The sequence below is a fragment of the Crocuta crocuta genome, unplaced genomic scaffold (assembly GCF_008692635.1).
Source record: "Crocuta crocuta isolate KB4526 unplaced genomic scaffold, BGI_CrCroc_1.0 scaffold7, whole genome shotgun sequence".
Taxonomy (NCBI): Eukaryota; Metazoa; Chordata; class Mammalia; order Carnivora; family Hyaenidae; genus Crocuta; species Crocuta crocuta.
The window spans coordinates 7,318,834-7,338,099 of NW_027531904.1; the positions used below are offsets into that span (position 1 = coordinate 7,318,834).

The 19,266-nt window shown below is 41.1% G+C and overlaps 1 protein-coding gene across 1 annotated transcript in view; it reads right to left on the reverse strand.

Moving 5' to 3' along the window:
* Positions 1-19,266, reverse strand: part of IQGAP1 (IQ motif containing GTPase activating protein 1) — a 96,775-nt gene that overhangs the window by 43,472 nt on the left and 34,037 nt on the right. Inside the window, exons 4-12 of the mRNA XM_077774353.1 lie at positions 15,933-16,009; positions 10,990-11,057; positions 9,736-9,849; positions 8,789-8,967; positions 7,990-8,074; positions 3,149-3,312; positions 1,631-1,715; positions 715-878; positions 354-514 (exon numbers count right to left, since the gene is read on the reverse strand). Coding sequence (XP_077630479.1) covers positions 354-514; positions 715-878; positions 1,631-1,715; positions 3,149-3,312; positions 7,990-8,074; positions 8,789-8,967; positions 9,736-9,849; positions 10,990-11,057; positions 15,933-16,009 — 1,097 coding nt within the window. The remainder of the gene's footprint in view (positions 1-353; positions 515-714; positions 879-1,630; positions 1,716-3,148; positions 3,313-7,989; positions 8,075-8,788; positions 8,968-9,735; positions 9,850-10,989; positions 11,058-15,932; positions 16,010-19,266) is intronic.

The window sequence follows — 19,266 nt, forward strand, 5'->3', positions numbered from 1 at the left end:
GAAAAGGACAGTTGTGGAACAAGTGAAGCAGTGTGAAGACAGGCTAGGCTTAGGAGATACTAAAGATGAATTGCCGACTTGTCACGGTAGAAGATGGCACTATTATGGCTACAAAATAAATATCCTCGTTGTTTTACATAAGCATATTTATATACTTAGGAGTGGAATGTCATGATGCATGTAATTTACTATAAATTGTCCAGCACAATAATTAGTAAAATGAATCAAAATAGGGAGAAAAAAAAAAAAGATCACACCAAGGTCACGATGCCTGAAAACGGGGGTGTGGGTGACTAGCACCAGACAGAGTAGCTGCCATCTGAGGGATTCAATCCACTGCTCTGGGCACCCACCTCTGACAGTTTTCTTCTTCGATGTTGGTGAGGCCTGTCACGGAGCTGCTCAACTGCTTCCACACTGTGTTCATGTCCCCCGACTCCAGCGCCCTGTTGATCAGGGCCACTGAGGACAGCATCTCCACTGCGACAGAGAGCTCGGGATGGGTGAGGCTGTGCTGTACGGGGAGAGTGGGGGGAGAGACATTCTTGGACACCAAGCGAGGTTACAAGTTTAATAAAGACATAAGAAGTCTAAGTTTCTGGTTTATTTAAAAAAAAGAAGAAGAAGAAGAAGCCCTGCCACGGCACCCCGGGGCGGGGGTCACGTTTGTGGCCACTCCACTGGCTCACAGCAGCACGGGCTCAGCCGACTTACCTCGGGACTCTGCTGCTGCAGGGTAGCCAGCTCTTTCTGATAAAGATCAGCAGCAAATGGATACACCTGGGGCAGCTGGGCCTCGGGGTTCATGAGCTCCAGAACCGTCTTCTCGGCCACACCCTTCTGGATTGCAGCATTGATCGCCGCCACGGCTGTCAATCCTGGGCAGAAAACAGGTCAGAGTGCAGCTGGAGTGGGAAGCCCAAGGAGAAGAAGACGCAGTTTCCACAGAAGAAAGTTCTATTCTGTGGATAAACTATTAGCCATCACGTTTGAAGTGGAAATTTCATCTTTCCCAGCCTCCCCCTTTGTATGAAGGTGAAGTGCAGGCCATGCCAACTGGGACTCCATGAAGCTGTTTAAAAGGTGGCCTCCCGTTCTCCGCACCCATGTTTTCCCTCCACTCCAATTTACACTGTGACTCTCTTTCAAAAACATCTCTTCCAGCCCCTGCAGCCTGGCAAATAGAGTACCAGCTCCGGAAGCTGCCGTGCAAAGGTTTCCACGGTCTTTCCAAGCCTTTATCTTACACAGCTCAGCTCCGAACATGTACAAAAACGTTATTCTAACCACTGCTGTTTCCAGACCTGTTTCACCTTGTACAGCTCTACTCACACTTCCTTTCTTCCTCTGTCCCACGTAAGGAGCATCATTCTCCTCCTCCACCATCCAGAGCTTACTAGTCAAGCCCCTAAGTCTCACCTCCTCTGAGCACCAGGTGCTGCCCAGCCCAGTGAGCCTCCACAGACTCAGGTCTACTCTGAAAATTAGAGGAGCCGCTGCCCCCAGAGGCCCCTGGTGGTTGGTGGATGATGGCAAGCAGGCCTGGGGAGGGGGTGAGCAGTGAGGCACCCTGGCCCCAAACACCCCTTGTGACGGGAGCCCTACTCAGCACCTCAGGGAGGACTCTTACTTCTCTGATACTGCTGGGCAGCGCTGTTGGCGGCGTCCACTCCAGACTGCAGCTCCTCCTTCTGCAGAGGGTCGGCCTGGCCACCCTGAGAAAAGCAGAGACCATTTTTGTAAGTTGTTTTTTTTTTTTTTTAAGTTTCTTTATTTTGAGACAGAGAGGGAGAGAAACCACACACACACATAAGGGCGGTGCAAAGAGAGAGGGAGGGAGGGAGAGAGAATCCCAAGCAGGCTCTGAGCTGTCAGGGTGGAGCCAAGTATGGCTCCATCTCAATCTCACAAACTGTAAGATCGTGACCTCAGTCGAAATCAAGAGTCACCGACTCTAACCGACTGAGCCACCTAGGCGCCCCAAGCAAAGAGCATTTATATAAAGAACCTCATGCCTACGCCTCTAGGCCTTACAGTTGCTGTATCTCGACACAGTCACAGGCTGTTAAACCACAGGCCTAAGTGACAGCTTTAGGCTACGTGCAAAGTGGCAGTCGTGGTTGGAGCCAAAGCCCTTGCCAAATCTGGGGTAGAGTGACTTTCCAGATACCAGTACATTTAAAAAAAATAGTTTGTGAGAAGCATCAAAATATTGAGATAAGATGTTTATAGACTCATTAGCACATTAATGCTGCTTACTTTGGCCATTATATGCTGGGGATCTGTAAAATGTACACTGTCCTCATTCAGACAAAAAAGAAAGCCACTCATATTTGTTCTAAAAACCCACTAAGTACAATTGCAAAGTGTACTTTTACTGCACATTAAGTACTTTCCCAGTGTTGGCCAGAAGAAACTAGTGACGTGTGTTTTCTTTTAAGTAGAAATTCCTAAAGTAAGAATGTAGAAAAGATTCAAATTTTCCCTAATGGCTTTTAGATGGGGGATTGAGAAGGATGCTTCAGTGAAAGGGTGGTCAGGTTCGGAGGGTGGGTGTGTGTGTTTAAGAGCATTTACAACTCTAAAAACAAAAGAGAGCTAAAAATGTATATTTTACCCGAGGACTTTTTTTTTTTTTTTTCCAAGTAGGCTTTAAGCCCACTGCTGGGCTTGAACTCAGGACCGGGAGATCAAGACCCGAACTGAGATCGAGAGTTAGACTCTCAACTGACTGAGCCACCCAGGCACCCCACTTGAGGATATTTTACAAACCTACATTTAGGGGTATCTGGCTGGCTCAGTTGGTTAAGCATCTAGCTTTGGCACAAGGCATGATCTTCTGGTTCATGAGTTCAAGCCCCGCATCAGGCTGGCAGCTCAGAGCCTGGAGCTTGCTTCAGATTCTGTGTTTCCCTCTCTCTGCCCCTCCCCTGCCCACACTCTCTCTCAAAAATAAATACACATTAAAAAAACTTTTTTTTAAACAGATAAAAACCTGCATTTATTGCGGGAGAAAAAGTTATACTAAAAACTTTAAGTAATACTATAACTATAGGGAAAAGAGACTCCATAAATACCTTTAAATGACAGCATAGGATTCGAATGGCTAAATGTGAATGTTCGCGGGTTCGACCCAGGACACTGTTACCTGTCTCTTCTGCTGCCTATCACTCAGGAGCTGCTTGAGGTACCAGTCACTGTTCTGCTGCTGCAGGCCTCGAAGGCCCAGGGCTGGGGACTGCAGAGCCTTGAACAAGGCCAATGCAGCCCCCTGCTCCAAGGCCAGGTCCACGTTTGCTAATGCAGAAGAAGCTGAGGAAGAAAAAAGGCCAAAGCTTAAGAAAACACTTTGTGAACATCACAGCTGAGAATATTTTTCCTTCCCCCAAGCCAATCTCAATTTCAGATGAGGGAAATATAGTTCAAATGGCCTTTATTCTGGAATATCACAGAAGCACAAGATCTTGGCATTGGAAGAGAACCTTAAAGTCATCAAGTCCAGGGTCCCCAGCCGGGCTGTTCATCAGAGTTAACAGATTCCTGGACCATGCCTCGGGCCTACTTAAAAGCTTCCAGATGTAGACACCCTGGCACTGAAAGAGGCACCGATACAAACCAATTCATGTCTCAATTCCCTCTAAATGCCAAATTATTGCCTTAATCACTACACAGGAGAAAGTCTCTTCCACGGCAACTTACTACTTCTTTGAGCAATTTTGCTTAAAAAAACAAACCAAAAAAACCTGTTAAAGCTTTCACCCTAGTGCTGACACTTGAACCTCTTTCTCCATGATGGTCCACCCCCGGCGAACAGCCTAGGTCCTCCTTTATAGCAACAGCCCAAATCCCTCCATTACCCCGCTCTTCCCGAAACACACCCCAGCCAGGAGTCGGAGCCCAGATAGCGAGGGCAACCGACCACGTGGAAGGGAGGGCTGTCTACAGCCTCTCGATATTCTCTACTTCCAGCCACAGAACCTGAGGTCACACAAGGTCCTTCACTTCTTTTTCTAGTGAAAACCTAGATGTTCCTTTACCTGAAAATAATAAAGAAACCTTCCTCATAGTGTTATTGTTAAGATGAAATAATATACATGAAAGCACTCTGCATATTGAAAATAAATAAGGCATCAGGTTGGATGTCAGAATATTGTATTTTCTGATTTCAGAAATAATAGCCACTGGGAAATGATCATTATTGTACAATTTTCAGTTTCTTTATTTTTAGAAGAGAAAACAATTCTCCCTCCATGCTCCACCCAGGGATGAACAACTGATTTTTATCACCAAAGTAGTAAAACAAATCAACCACATACAAAAATCAAAATATTTGGGGTATAGCAGCACTTACACATTTTTAATCTTTTCATTATAAAAAAATAATATAAAGTGTCAAAAAGAAGAAAAAAGAGAGTTTTAAGTTTCAATGGATTTGTGGTCTCACTGTACACTCCTAAGAGACTATTCACTTCTTCCGAATGATTATACCTGCAATTCAGCTAATTCATTACCACACCGAGGTGATGGCTCTTTCAGTCAGGGCTACAGGTCTATGTGACCATTAGCCAAATGAGCACCTGCTCTGTGCTGCAAATACAGTTTTGAACAAAACAAATTATCTCTGTCTTTGTGGAGCTTTTACAGGAACAGGGACACAAAATAAACAAAATCAGGTGACAACCAGGCTTTCTCTCGGTTTACAAAGGAGAATCTCAGATTATCTATCTACAAAAGCAACTAGTCATTTGTGTTTTTACTGGAAGCATAAACTTACTACATAAATATGTAAATATTTAAATAAACATTTACTAACATTTACACTATAAAGATGATAACGTTTAGAACATTATTTAAATATTTTCTTCCACTAAGCTTCAGTAACTTCTCCTTGTTCTACTTAAAAAGTAAAATAAAAACTTTCTCTCATTTTTAAGTATTTGGCCTGCAGCTTTCTCCTGGGGCACTGACTTCATTGCTGGTTCTCACAGCCTTAGAGAAAGAATCTTATCTATAAATTATGTTAAGATAATTCCTTGGACCTAAAGTTCCTATATCTTCCTAGCCTACAACTTTTTCTTGCTTCAGACTTGCTCTACGATTACAAAAGATTGTGCCTTGGGGCACCTGGGTGGCTCAGTTGGTTGGGCTTCTGACTTCGGGTCAAGTCATGATCTCACAGTTTGTGGGTTTGAGCCCCGTGATGGGCTCTGTGCTGACAGCTCGGAGCCTGAGACTACTTTGGATTCTGTGTCTCCCTCTCTCTATGCCTCCCCCAATCGCTTGTTCACTCGCTCTCTCTCAAAAATAAATAAGCATTTAAAAGAAGAAAAAAAAGACTGTGCCTCTATAAGGCATCTTGCCTTATCCTCCCTTATTTATCCAGAGAAGGTTCCTACACAAACCTCCAAAGAGAAGTCATCTTTCCCTTCTTTATTCTATGATGCAGCCCATACAAACTTTTGCTACTTTGTTCTAAGCAAGTTCCCCTGAAATTACTCATTTGCATGTTTATTTTCCATACTATGTTGAAAGCTATTTGAAGGAATTTGTATTTTTTTCCTCCTCTGATCACATGAGAATATGTTTTAAAGAACTTTAAAAATATATACTATGGCTCTCCCCTCACAGGTTTATAACAGACTCTCACAGACTTTGCCAAGTCAAACTATCACAGTTATAAAATCCTAAACGATATAGTAGGGAAAAAACCTGGTAAAACAAAGAGTGTTTTATGCGCCATCTGTAGCAGGAAACATGCTAGACTTTCTTGTCATACAACAGTCAAGTATAAAAGGACACTGGTTTATATCTGCTGGCCTGAGTATTCATACAGAAACAGCACATCACCTAAACGTGCATGGAACTATTACTCTGTTCAGAAAACTATTAACCTAAATGAACCAGAATGGAACAGAGTACAAATATTCCTGGTCAGGATTCAGAGTTCCTGATCATACAGAATTGCTAAAATATTATAAAGGTTCTCTATAAAGAGTATAAAATCTTATAAAGTGTCTGGGTGGCTCAGTCAGTTAAGTGTCCAACTCTTGATTATGGCTCAGGTCATGATCTCACAGTTTGTGAGTGTTTGTGAGTTTGAGTCCTACATAGGCTCTGTGCTAACAGCACGGAGCCTGCTTGGGATTTTCTCTCTCCCTCTGTCTCTCTCTCTTTTCCCCTCTCCACCTCATGCTCTCTCTCTCAAAATAACTATAAATAAATAAAGTCTCTCTAGTTATTCAGAGTATCCGTTCAAGAGAGAAATTAGAGCCTCCCAATGAACAAAGAGGACACGAATTACTATTATTATGATCTTGAGCAAACCAAGGTCAAGCCTGTTTGAAATCAAATGTAACCATTATGCTAGGAATTACAGGGATCTCAAAAGAAGCAGAACTTATAAGTAATCTGTACTTTAAGGAGTTCACAGAGATGTCAGAAAGGAAGGCAAGCAATATAAGACAATATTTAACTGAGTATAAAATCGTGTGGTCTATAAAAGCTGTGGGAGAGATGGAATGGGCTCAGGTGAGAATCAAGCTGGACCCTGAATGATGGGTGTAATCGGAATGAGGTTAGGAGATAAGGTATGAGGGCATTAGACTGAGAATACCTGATTAGCAAAAGCTATAATAACACTAATGTTTACTGAGGACTTACTAAATACCACATAATTTACATGCATTATCTCATCATCTGCATGACAACTTGTGCCACAGGTGCCCAGTGTCACATAACTATTAATAAGAGGCCAAGAGGGGCGCCTGGGTGGCTCAGTCAGGTGAGCATCCAACTCCCAGCTCAGGTCATGCGTGATCTCACAGTTTGCAAGTTCGTGCCCCTCATCAGGCTCTGTGCTGACAGCTCAGAGTCTGAAGCCTGCTTCGGATTCTCTCTCTCTCTCTCTCTCTCTCTGTCCCTTCCCCCTTCATGCTCATGCTCTCTCAAAAATAAATAAATACTAAAAAAATTTTTAAAAATAAGAGGCCAAGAAACCAAGTCCCAGATCTGAGCCACTCCAAAACGGGACTCCTTTCATGAGCCATGAAATGGACAGAGTGAATATGGGAGACATTTAGGCAAATGAGTTAGTGAGGAAAGTACTACACATAAAACACCACATACAGAACTCCACTGGGCTAGGGGCCTGCATTCTTCCAGCAAATAATAAAGAACCAATGCAGGTTCTTTAGCAGAAGAGTGACAAAGTGAAAATGACACTTTCAACAAAGTAATTTCTCAAAAGTATGTAATGCGTATATACAAAAATCATTTTCTAAATTTCATTTGTTTAAAAATATGTTTTGAAAAGGATATGCATAAAAATGCCAATAGTGGTTATTTCTAGGGAATGAGGGGCTAATGTTTTGTGTATTTTTTGTTTACTTCTGGATAATCTGTATTACTCTCTGGAAGAAAAATACAACTAGAGTATTACTTTTTTTTTTTTTTAATGTTTTATTAATTTCTAGGAGAGAGAGAGAGAAACAGCGTGAGCAGGGGAGGGTCAGAGAGAGAGGGAGTCACAGACTGAAACAGGCTCCAGGCTCTGAGCTGGCAGTCAGCACAGAGCCCGACGCGGGGCTCGAACCCACGAACTGTGAGATCATGACCTAAGCGAAAGTCGGACGCTTAACCGACTAAGCCACCCAGGTGCCCCGAGTATTACTTTAAAAATAGGAAAAAATCACTACTTTGATTTTTTAAAAACTGTATTAACACAGGGTGAAAGAGTAAAATCAGCTAACAAGGCAAGTCCAGAAGCTACAGCAGGTGAGCAGAGAGCATTGCAAGGGTGTGCCTGAAGACAAGTAGCTAAAACAGAAGACATACAAACACAAAAAAATAGTAATAAGCAAAAGTTCCTAACCAAATCCAATGATATCTAAAATAAACAAACTTAAGCCATGTCATCAGCACAAGAATAGATCAACACTCAACATTATTCCGTAACGTCCCTCCAGGTACCTGACTCAGGGACATACTTACTATTGACTTTGTTTACATTGCCTTGAATTTCAGCTTGAGTGAGCAGCTCCTCATAAACATCCCTCTCTCTCTCAGAGTTTTCTGTCTGAAGAGGAGTAAAAAGCGTCATAAATCATTTCGGGTCTCTAAGAGACCCACAGCAACATGCTTGTACTTCTCCCCCACCACAAGAGAACAAAGTGTAAGGGTGTGGCTTACAATCCTTAATGAAACCCCACTTCATTAGGTTATGGGTCGCTACACAAATACCAACTGAAAACGAAAAAGCAGATCTACTTGTAAATGACAAGACCAAGGGTCCTTCCAGAGTTGGAGAACATGAGCCTGAGCAGGAAGCACCGGTGAACCCTGTCCTGCCCGCTGTGAGCCTGCATCCCTGCCGCAGGTCTGAGCAGAATGGCCAGACCCAAGGACCGGGTCTCAGAACTTCAAGAGTTTGCACAAAATTCAAGAGTAAAATAAAACTCAAAATGGAATCTCATGTCAAAAGACTGCATACTATGTGAATCCATTAGCATTTGTTTGTAGTTCTAAAAAAGGCAAATACTGTAATCTGTTTAGACTGAAAGTTGCCTGGGGTCAGGGGGCAGGGGGTAGGGAGCAGCAGAGGCTGACTGTGAAGAGAGACCTGGGGACTTTGGGGATGATGGTTTGGTAACTGTATACATTTGCCAAAACTCATCAAACCATACATGTAAAATGAGTGAAATCTTATTGCGTGTAAATCATACTTCAAGAAAACTGATTTTAAAAATAGAGTTACACTGAACAATAAAAAGAACAGATGTTCCATTTTTACCCTGTTTTTAGCATTTGTCATCTTCTCCTGCTTGGCCTGATAAAGCACATCCTGGTAAGTGGAAGCCAAGGGATCTTCAAGATTTACAAGCATGGCGTTGGGGTTTCTCAGAGCCGCAAACGTGTCAGCTGGAATTCTACGGTCAATAGCTTCATTGATGGCAATAACGGCAGCATGCACTAAAAAAAAAAAAAAAAATTCAAAACATAGAACACTGAGGTTATACAGAGTAAGGGACACACACAACACATACAAAACATTACAACCCCCGATGCAGAGAAAGGCTCATTACCATAGAGAAATAATGACTGGGGTTGGAGAACCGGCTCCCTGAATCCTGTAAGCCTCGTCTCTTCCTTCAGATGCACAAAGCCACAGCTCTACCTGTGATCCATGTCTAGGAGGCTGAGTTTGGAATCTCACAGGGAAATATTCATAAAAGAGCCTTGCAAGGAGTGTACTTTATGGATATGTTCACCCTTAATCATCATATAAATATCATAAAAAAAAATAAGAAACTCAAAGAGGGACTGACACGTAGAACTCAATTTCTAAATGCTTTCATTGTCATCAGAACCATCACTTACTCCCAAATAACAATAACCAGAGGATGGTAGCAGCGTTACAACTACATCTACTAGGATGCCTGGGGGGCTCGTCCATTAGGCATCCAACTTCAGCTTAGGTCATGATCTCATGGTTTGTGGGTTCGAGCCCCAAAGAGAGTGGGATTCTCTCTCTCTTCCCCTCTTTCTCTCTGCCCCTCCCTCACTGGCGTGCATGCATGCACATTCTCTCTCTCTCTCTCTAACTTAAAAAAAGAAAAAAAGCTACACCTACTGACTTGCTAGCAAAATTCCTAATGTCCAAGACCATCATTATAGCATTCATTACTGAAAGTGGTAGCAACAATCCCATTTGAACCCACAAAATTCCTTTCTCCTTACATGCAGCTTCATCCACTGAGAGTTCGTTGGCCAGGATGCCCCCGATCTTGCTGAAGGCGGGCATCTGGATCCCATACTTCTCCAGTTCAATCTTCATGTTGTTGATTTCCTCTTCTACAGGAAGGGATGAAGACCCAGGTGAGCAAGTGAAGCACCCTTCCGAAACTCAGAGAAGGAAACAGTATCCCCAGCTACAAAATGGGATTAAGTGGTAGCCACCTCATAGGGTTGATATGATGATTTAATGAGAGAATATATGGAAAGCACTTAACATAGTATCTGGCACATAACATACACTGAGTAGACATTAACTATTATTACTATTATCAAGAGCATCAAAAATAACCAGAATGTGAGAACAGCCCTACAGAAAAACGTTTTTCAAAACTGCTACTTGCAGCATTTCGACAATGAACTTAATGAACGGAGCAGCTGTAAGGGAAGCTCCACAGTGACCCGCAAGCCAGCCAGCCATCTCAGTCTCTGCACACCAAGTCACTAGCTGCTATTGAACAATTTTCCTTCTAAGGCAGGAAGCCAAATGATAAAGAAACAACATGTGAGGTTTGGCCCTTTGCCCTAGGTCTGGTGAACAACTTCCCTAGAAGGAAAAATATCATAGATAAAAGTTTTATTAAATTTAAAATTCCCAAGCCTAGAAAATAATGAGTAGTTCAAAAGGTCTGAATCTATATTACCCCTAACCAATACTACTGATGTTCTTTTTCTCCCCAGGCCCTCATCTCTTCAAGCAAGCATCTGACTAGAGCAAAAACACATAGGATAAGGTAAATAAGCTAAATTTTTAAATTTAGCTTATTTACCTTTACCTTACTTTAGCTGTCACCTGTGCATTATCTCAGTCCCCACAGCACACCCCTGGCTTTGCCCCCAGCAAGAACTTGCTAGAAGGGAAGGGGAAAGACTAACTTTTTTCACCAGGAATGGATTTTTCATGTTAGATGCTAATACGGTATTATATATTTGCTGTGTTATATATTAATACTATTCCCACTTTACATATAGGAAAATGGAGACTCACTCATCATACCCATGTCAGAAACGAGAGACAGAGCTTAAAATTCCAAGTTTAGCATTCTTCTCAACACACCAGGAGAAATAAGTTACTTATCCTTCTTTGATCTCTGTTGCCAGAGTATTTTTAAAGCCCTATGTCTTTAAGATTGGTACTGTTGACTCTCCAGGCTATTTCCACATAAATCAAGCATTTCCTGCCAACTTGTAACCCCTTACCTGTGAAGTCAACCTTTCCATATAGGTCTTGAATCTGAGGAGCCAGGCCTAGTTTGAACAGGTACAAACTAGAAGACACGATATGCAAAAAACAGTTAGGCCTCCCCCTGCACCGAGCTGCTGCTCTGAGACTTAAGGGAAGGGCAGCAAACATTCTGACCTCAGACTCCTTTCACGCCACCATATTCCCCTTCGCAGTTACCATGCTTCACCTCAGAACCTTTTTTTAGTTTTACATGACATCGTCCTAGAAAGTCACATAATGCAATACAAAAAGCACCGGGCTGGGAGTCAGAACACATAGGTTCAAGTCCCAGTCCCGGTACAAACCCAGTGTGTAACTGGATGTTAACATACATGTAAATATAGTTAATCTAAGTGGAGAATCTTACTTCTGTTTACCTTCCTGTGATCAATAAGCTTTAAGCAATAAGATATTTGAGAAAAGTCTCCTGAAAATGATTCAAATAAAAAGTCTTATTTAAACTGAATTCAGAGGCACCTGGGTGGCTCAGTTAGTTAAGCGTCCGACTTCAGCTCAGGTCATAATCTCACAGTTCGTGAGTTTGAGCCCCGCATTGAGCTCTGTGCTGACACTTGGAGCCTGGAGCCTGCTTTGGATTCTGTGTGTGTGTCTCTCTCTCTGCCTCTTCCCTGCTCTCTCTCTCTCTCTCTCTCTCTCTCAAAAACAAACATTAAAAAAAAATTTTAGGGGCGCCTAGGTGAGAGATATTCTGTATCTCCCTCTCTCTCTGACCCTCCCCTGCTCACACTGTCTCTCTCTCTCTCTCTCTCAGAAACAAATAAAATACTAAAAAAAAAATTTTTTTAAGGGAATATTTTAAGGAGATGGTGGAACTATGAATATAATCATGATGACCACTCAGGTCCTCTTGCGCAGCACGGAGAGCGCTCGGACTCAAAGCTGAAACTTTAAAGTCCCGCCAGTAAACAGCCCTTTCCAACCTTTGCCTATTCTGCCGTGCCTACTTTTATAAATAGCTGTTAGGTACCTACAATGTTTAGCTTGTACTGAGCTCAGGTTTATTTTTCTTTTCTTTTTTCCTATTTAAGCTGTACTTTATAGCAATGGGGAAAAGGAGGCTATGTTAGCCCGCCAGGATTCCTGTTATCTTTGCTGACTGCAGAGGGACCTGGAAGAAGTCACTATGCTGGTCCCCAAATTCTTAAAGACAAACATAGCAAGTGACAGGAAACAGAATCTAGCACAGTCCACGATCTCTGGTCTAAATTCTTTGGGCTCGATGTGAATTTAGAATTTCTCGGATATTAGAAATGTTTTATAGTATACATAGTATTATATAATGTTTGTTTATTTAAGTGCATACGGTATTATACGGCATCCCCAGCAAGCCTTGAGGCAGCACCCCTAAACAAACACATTACAATTCTGCAGAGAAAGACACACATAATCACAGTAAGTAGATACCTATTCTAAATAACCTCAATTCTGATCAGATTTTGCCAACAAATGAGTTTGAACCAAACTTCAAAGTAATTTTCAGCTTTTACATTTCTTTTGAATTTAGGGGATATGATGGGCCAATTTAATCCCACAATCAGTTCTTTAAAAGATAAAATATCAGAGGAAATGGAAATAAAGTACACAAATACATGCAAAATAATAAAGAATTGGGGTCTTATCTGAGGGTGGAATGTAATCCAGAAAAGTAATTTAGCAGGACTAAACACAGTGACTATCTCTGGAATAATGCTAGTCAAGATGGAAGGAAGGAAGGAAGGAAACAGGGAAATAATGCTTCATTGTTTCTATGGATCCAAAAGGGAGATGGTGCCTCACCCCTCACGGTGAGGTGAGGAATCTGCCTCAAATACTGTTGTACTATGTGGTAAAGAAGAACCTCTAAGCAGGTATAAACTGCCTGTATATTAATGGCTGCTAACCCTTCAGGAAAAACACTCCAGGGAGGAAAGAAATCATAAATCACCAACTAGAGTACATTGCTCTGTATATACTTTCTAAGCATGGGCTGCAAACTGAAGAGAAATGAAAAGCAAGAGCAGACTTCCTTCCCAATTGTGACTCCATCATGAGAAAGACAGAGTTACTTCTTCATCTCTAGTTCAGAGGCTTTGAAGGCTGAGGACCCAGGCTACACTGCAGAGAGCCATGGCCGCAGAACTCAAAGAGAGTTCTGCCAGCTCAGCCTCTTGCATGCCACGTTCAGATATCCATTGTAGGTACAACCTTCACAAGGTTATCAATACAGACCTCACGTAACACTAAGCCAATCACAATACTCAGAGTTAATCTGATTTGGGCTCAGATGCATGTATATTTGAAATCACTGCAATCTGAGTATTCCCCTAGATCCCACCCATTCCTATACATTTTTTAGAAATTCTTATGTTTTTCTTGTTTGTCCAATATTATGCTATGTACTTTAGGGGGGAAAAAAGAAATGTAAAGCATGACCTCTGTCTCTAAGACACTAAAAATGTAATAGAAAGACAGTAAACACATAAAAGAAACAATATATAACTTAGAAACAAAGAAACACAGGAGTTTAGACAAAGAAATGAGCTTGAGTCAGTGGAAATCACAAAACATCACCCAAGAAGGTAGGAATTCAATGAAAACTTGACTGGATACACTGAGATAAACATGAAGAGTTAGCTGATAAAAAGAAAGTACCATTTCCTTTTTTTATTTATAGGGCACAAAATAATTCCCTTGAGCTAGAGAAGGGGGAAGGAAGATTTGTTATAATGTATGACTGTGACACAAGCATTTATTGACTACCTACTATATGCCAGGCATCTAAATACTAGAGACACAAAGATAAACAGTAATAGTTCTTGCCCCCAAGGAGTCCACCGCAAGTCAGCTCTAAGAACGAATAACCAGAAGACGACGTTTAAAAGCCCTATACGGGAAGTAAGAGGTATGGACAGATACTAGAAAAGCACAGAGATGGGAAGGAGCTAATTCTATCTGAGGGAGAAGAAGTAACAGAAGGTATCAGCGAACAGGTGGTGTTCTACAGCAGGAGCTGGAGAAGAGCATGTAAAGGGCGCTGCAGGCAATAGACACAGAATAACCAAAGGCACAAGAGTGTGTGGCATGTCTACCAGTCCGCAACTATATTCTTTCTTTTGTAGGTTTCAGACTGATTCCAGGGATACCAAGGGGCTGGCCCATGTTCATTCATATATATATATATATATATATATATATATATATATATTAGGCATACATATAAAATGCTTTATAAAATGGCAGCCCCCTGGGATGCCTGGGTGGCTCAGTCCGTTGAGCATATGACTCTTGATTTCCTCAGGTCATGATGTCACCGTTCGTGAGTTTAAGCCCCGTTGGGCTCCGCACTGGCAGTGCAAAACCTGCTTGGGATATTCTCTCTCCCTCTCTCTCTGTTTCTCTCTGCCTCTCCTCTGCTCACTTGCTCTCTCTTCTCAAAATAAATAAATACTTTATTTAAAAAATAAGTCACATCAAACCAAATGGATAGCCCAAGCAAAGAAACCCCATACTCACAGCCCAATTACTTCCCCACCTTCTACTTTAGCCCCATGGCCATTAGGCAAACTTGCAGCACTCGGACTCACCACACTACCAGCACCTACTCGCACCCGACCGCACCCTCTCCACGAAAACCACCTCTCCCTCCCAGTACAGTACTCTGGTGATTCTAAGAGTCAACGACCTGAAATTAAGTCATCTTCCAAATTTACTATGAAATTATGAAAAAAGTGTACTTTGTTTCAGTTCCTATTTATCATATTTGTTTGACATAAAAATTACTGAACCAATGGCTTGGTGAGGACCTAGAAAACTACTTAAAAATCAACCATTTGGTATTTGCTGGCATTATTTGAAGATGTTACCAAATTCAGTTATACTACTAAAGTATTAAGACAGTGCATTTTTTAATTCAGCTATTGGCTTGCAACAAAATAGTAAACAATAAGAGTTTTGAAACATACATACTTTTTACAAATTTTAAGAAATTTTTTAAAGAAATTTTAATGGAAAAGAAAGGAACTGCATTCCAACTAAAATGCACAATTCACAGGAGCAGTAGATCAAAAATGAAATACTATACTATGTTTTCAGAGCAAATTATCTGCTATTATGGGAACAAATAAATCTCTTCTCTCTACTCCCTAGAAAAACACAGCTGTTTCTCACTATTTTGTTAAGACAAGAGTATCCTATGCTATTTGAAAATTCTGAAGCTGGGGCACCTGTGTGGCTCAGTCGGTTAAGCGTCCGACTTCAGCTCATGTCATGATCTCACAGTTTGTGCGTTTGAGCCCCGCGTCAGGCTCTGTGCTGACAGCTCAGAGCCTGGAGCCTGTTTCAGATTCTGTATCTCCCTCTCTCTCTGACCCTCCTCTGCTCACGCTGTCTCTCTCTCTCTCTCTCAGAAATAAATAAAACATTAAAAAAATTTTTTTTAAAAAGAAAATTCTGAAGCTAATGTAAAACTTTCTTATTACATCATGGACAAAAAGCTGTATCTTCAATTCAGATGTTCCTAAACTGCTTTTTTTTTTTTTAATTGACATAGAACCGATATATAACATTAGTTTCAGGTATGCAACACAATGATTCGATAGATGGATACACTGAGATGTTCACCACGGTAAGTCTCACTAACGTCCACCACCACACATAGTTACCGACTTTTTCTCCTTATGCTGAGAACTTTTAAGATCCACTCTCTTAGCAACTTTCAAATACACAATAGACTATTATTAACTATAATCTCTATCAGGTACATTATATCCACAGACTTACTCATTTTATAACTGGAAGTTTATAATTTTTGACCCCCTTCATCCATTTTGGCTACCCCCTAACCCCCACCTCTGGCAATTTAGCAATCTATTCTCTGTATCTATGCACACTGTTCATTTTGCCAAGAAAATCTGATTACCTGAGAGCATGAATACAGTAGATACATCTTGGCATGTTTTTTCGGTCGTAGATATCTGTAGTTTCTGGGTAAAAAATCTAAGGAGAAATAAAAGAAGCAGAGTAAGGTATCCATCTACTGGATCATTCACCAACCATCAAAAATACAAATAAAAGAGTTAGAAAACATTATTGCCATTCAGCAAGTAACTTAATTAGACAATTAATTCATCACAAGTAAGACAAGGAATAAAATGCTATATAACAGAATAAAAAGCACTAATTGGAAAAGCCTTGTTTGGTCAACCCACTGAATTTCAACAGGTATGTGAAAGTGATTTGCAGTATTACTGCGGACTCAGACATAAGCAGATGAACCAAGCTCTCACCCAGTTGAAATCACTGACACATGTAGGAAGCTTTGAAGGACTATAATCTTCCCAGTTACTATATGCCATGCCTGGACTGAGTAATAACTAAACAATGAACATTTCCTTAAGTGCTTTCGATTGTGCAAACTACTACATTTAGACACTGAAAAAAACTACAAAAAATTAAGAGGTGTTATGTGTGGGGCACCTGGCTGGCTCAGTTGGTGGAACACGTGACTACTGATCTCGGGGTTTTGAGTTCAAGCCCCACTGTGGGCACAGAGATTCCTTAAAAAAAATATTTTAAAAAACACGTTATATCCTTGGGAGAAGTGAAAAGACACACAGACGAAGTGTCTGGAACAGAGGCTATGCATAGGAATGTGGAAGACAGGTGGTTCTCCTTGGTAGCACTTACCGCAAAGAATCAGTTATTTGTGTTATTATCTGCTTGCCTCTTCCAACAGACTACAAGCTACATGTCTGTTGCTCAATGCCAAGCATAGAGCCAAGGTCATGGAAAGGGCTCTATATATAATGAATTAATGAATGAGGCCAAATAGGAACACAGGTTTAGATTGGGAGTAATCGTCAATTTCAAGACCTATCTTCATGGTGATGTGGCACTATATGTACCATTCGTTCTATAACTTACGGGGAGAAGAGGTAACAGTGGTTTAGAAAAGTCAAGACTGAATTACAAGGTGATCAGAAGAATCTGGATGAGTAGTAAAAGACCTTAACTAAGGCAGTAGGAAGAGTACTGCAGCACCCTGTATCTATTAGAATCCTTAAGACATTGTGTTTGCTTTCACGCTCTCCTCACAATACCTATGGCTCTCAACTAGAAAGAACCGCCCCCTTTGAGAGATTGGATATACCAGAATCTCTTTTCTGAGAATTTGTCAAGCTCTACATGCTCACCTCCCAAGACTGACATGTCTTCTCCTGAAAGGTGAACATCGTAGTCATGGTGAGCCACCCTTCCCGTAAAAAGTACAGACTACATTTTAGAATGTAATAGAAAAATACAATTGGGTAGGGTAGGATGTAATCAGATTAAGAGGACCCTGAACGTCAGACAAGTTTGAACTTGATATGCAGGTCACAGAGAAGTCCTAGCCCTGGAGCCAAGGATAAAAAAACAGAGCCTCGGGAAGATCTGACTGGAGACAGGACACAGGATATATTGAATAGTGGAGAAATTGAAGCTAAGGAGGCAGGCTGATAAGCAGTCTGAACAGATAAAAGGAACATTTCAAATACAAGAGGAAGGCCTGGGAATAACTGCATTTAGGAGTCCAAAGTAACCTTAAGATTTTGAGACAGGATGACTGGGAAAATAAAGACAGGCTACCGTTTAGGATAGAGGAGGGAGGTTCACTTGGGGGAAGAGCAAGGTTTACTTTCAGACAGGAGGAGTTCTAGCTAAGAGAAAACTATCCAAGGAGAACTATCCAGCAGCCATTTGAAGACAGTGTGTTTATCTTATAGCAGAGTCTTCAAAATAACTGAAACCATGAGAATGAGAGAATATAGCTAAAATAAGGATTGCATCTTAAGGGACACCCACCATTAGGACATGGGAGGTAGAACACATGAGGAAGACAGGACCAGTTGAACAGATTTAAAACAATTTAAAAATCAAAGTCAACATCGCGAAATAGTTCCTGGAGGAGGTGGCCTACAGGGCCAATTACAATAAAAAGACAAAAAAGGTAAGAATCAAAAGCTTATCACTTTAAGTTTCTTATTTAGCCTATTGTACCATAAGAACATCCCTGAAAACACTATATATATGTATTGTCAGTTACAGATCCTACATTTCATATGAGCGACAATTTTTAGGCTAAGTATCATTAGTTCACATCACTCAAGCCTTCTGGACCTAAATCAGGTAGGGCGGCCATTTCAAGGCTGATGGCCACGGTAACCCTGCTGTCCCTGAAAGCCTTTGGGGAATTCTATGCTTGGTGCAATGCGGTCCAGGACAATATACTACCATTAGTAAACAAAAACAAGTAGTAAAATTAAATCATTAAAAAAGCATTTTGTAGTAACAATACCACTCATAATAGCACATATTAACAAAGCTTTTAGTCCCATTCATAAAGGTTAAATCATCATTGCCAATGGGGCGTACTACATAAAAAACAGACACAAGAAGATACAAGTGCACAGAAAGGCAAAGTAGGTGTAAGAACTTGACATAACGCCTTTCCTGACATTTGTGGAGCCTAATTCTCAAACCTACCAGTGTGAGGAACAGAACTTCAGTACTTGGCTCTGAAAAAAAGAGGACAAAAGCTAGTCTTCTGCAAAGACTTGGCTCTGGATTGAACTCAATTCAAGACACAGGTGTGCAAAACTACGCTAAATATCAAGAGTTCATTTCTGAGTGGTTCTAGCCACATTCAGGTTCTCCCCATCTCCCTTTTTTTCCTTCATCTTTCTTTGGTTACAACAGTTTAGACTCTACAGGAAATTATAAAGAAAATAAGAACCACCCCTTAATCCCATTCACACAGGAATGAAAACTACTTACTATCTCCTTACAGACTTTTCCCAAGAATATTCACTTTTTCATAAAAATAGAATCTCACCTTAGCCAGAACACAAACTCTTATAACCTTCGCCTGTTTTGATTTTTCCCCAACTTAGCACATCACAAACATCTCCCTTTGTCAACACAGATTGATATCATCCTTTTTAATGGCTGGTATTAGTGTTTGATTGGCTGCAACACAATGAATATCCCTAGTGAAGGAATATGTAGGGGCTATCAATTTTTTCTCTCCTAAGCAATGCTGAAAAAAAATCTTACATATCCATCTTTTTGGATTGTAAGATTTATTGGGAAGGATAAATTCCTAGAAGCCGAATTCTTAAGTCAAAGAATACGGAAGAGAAAAAGAAAAAGAAAAAGAGGTTCATGCCTCTAAGAGCTGATAATACAGCATGGCTTTATGGATTCAAGAAAGGACT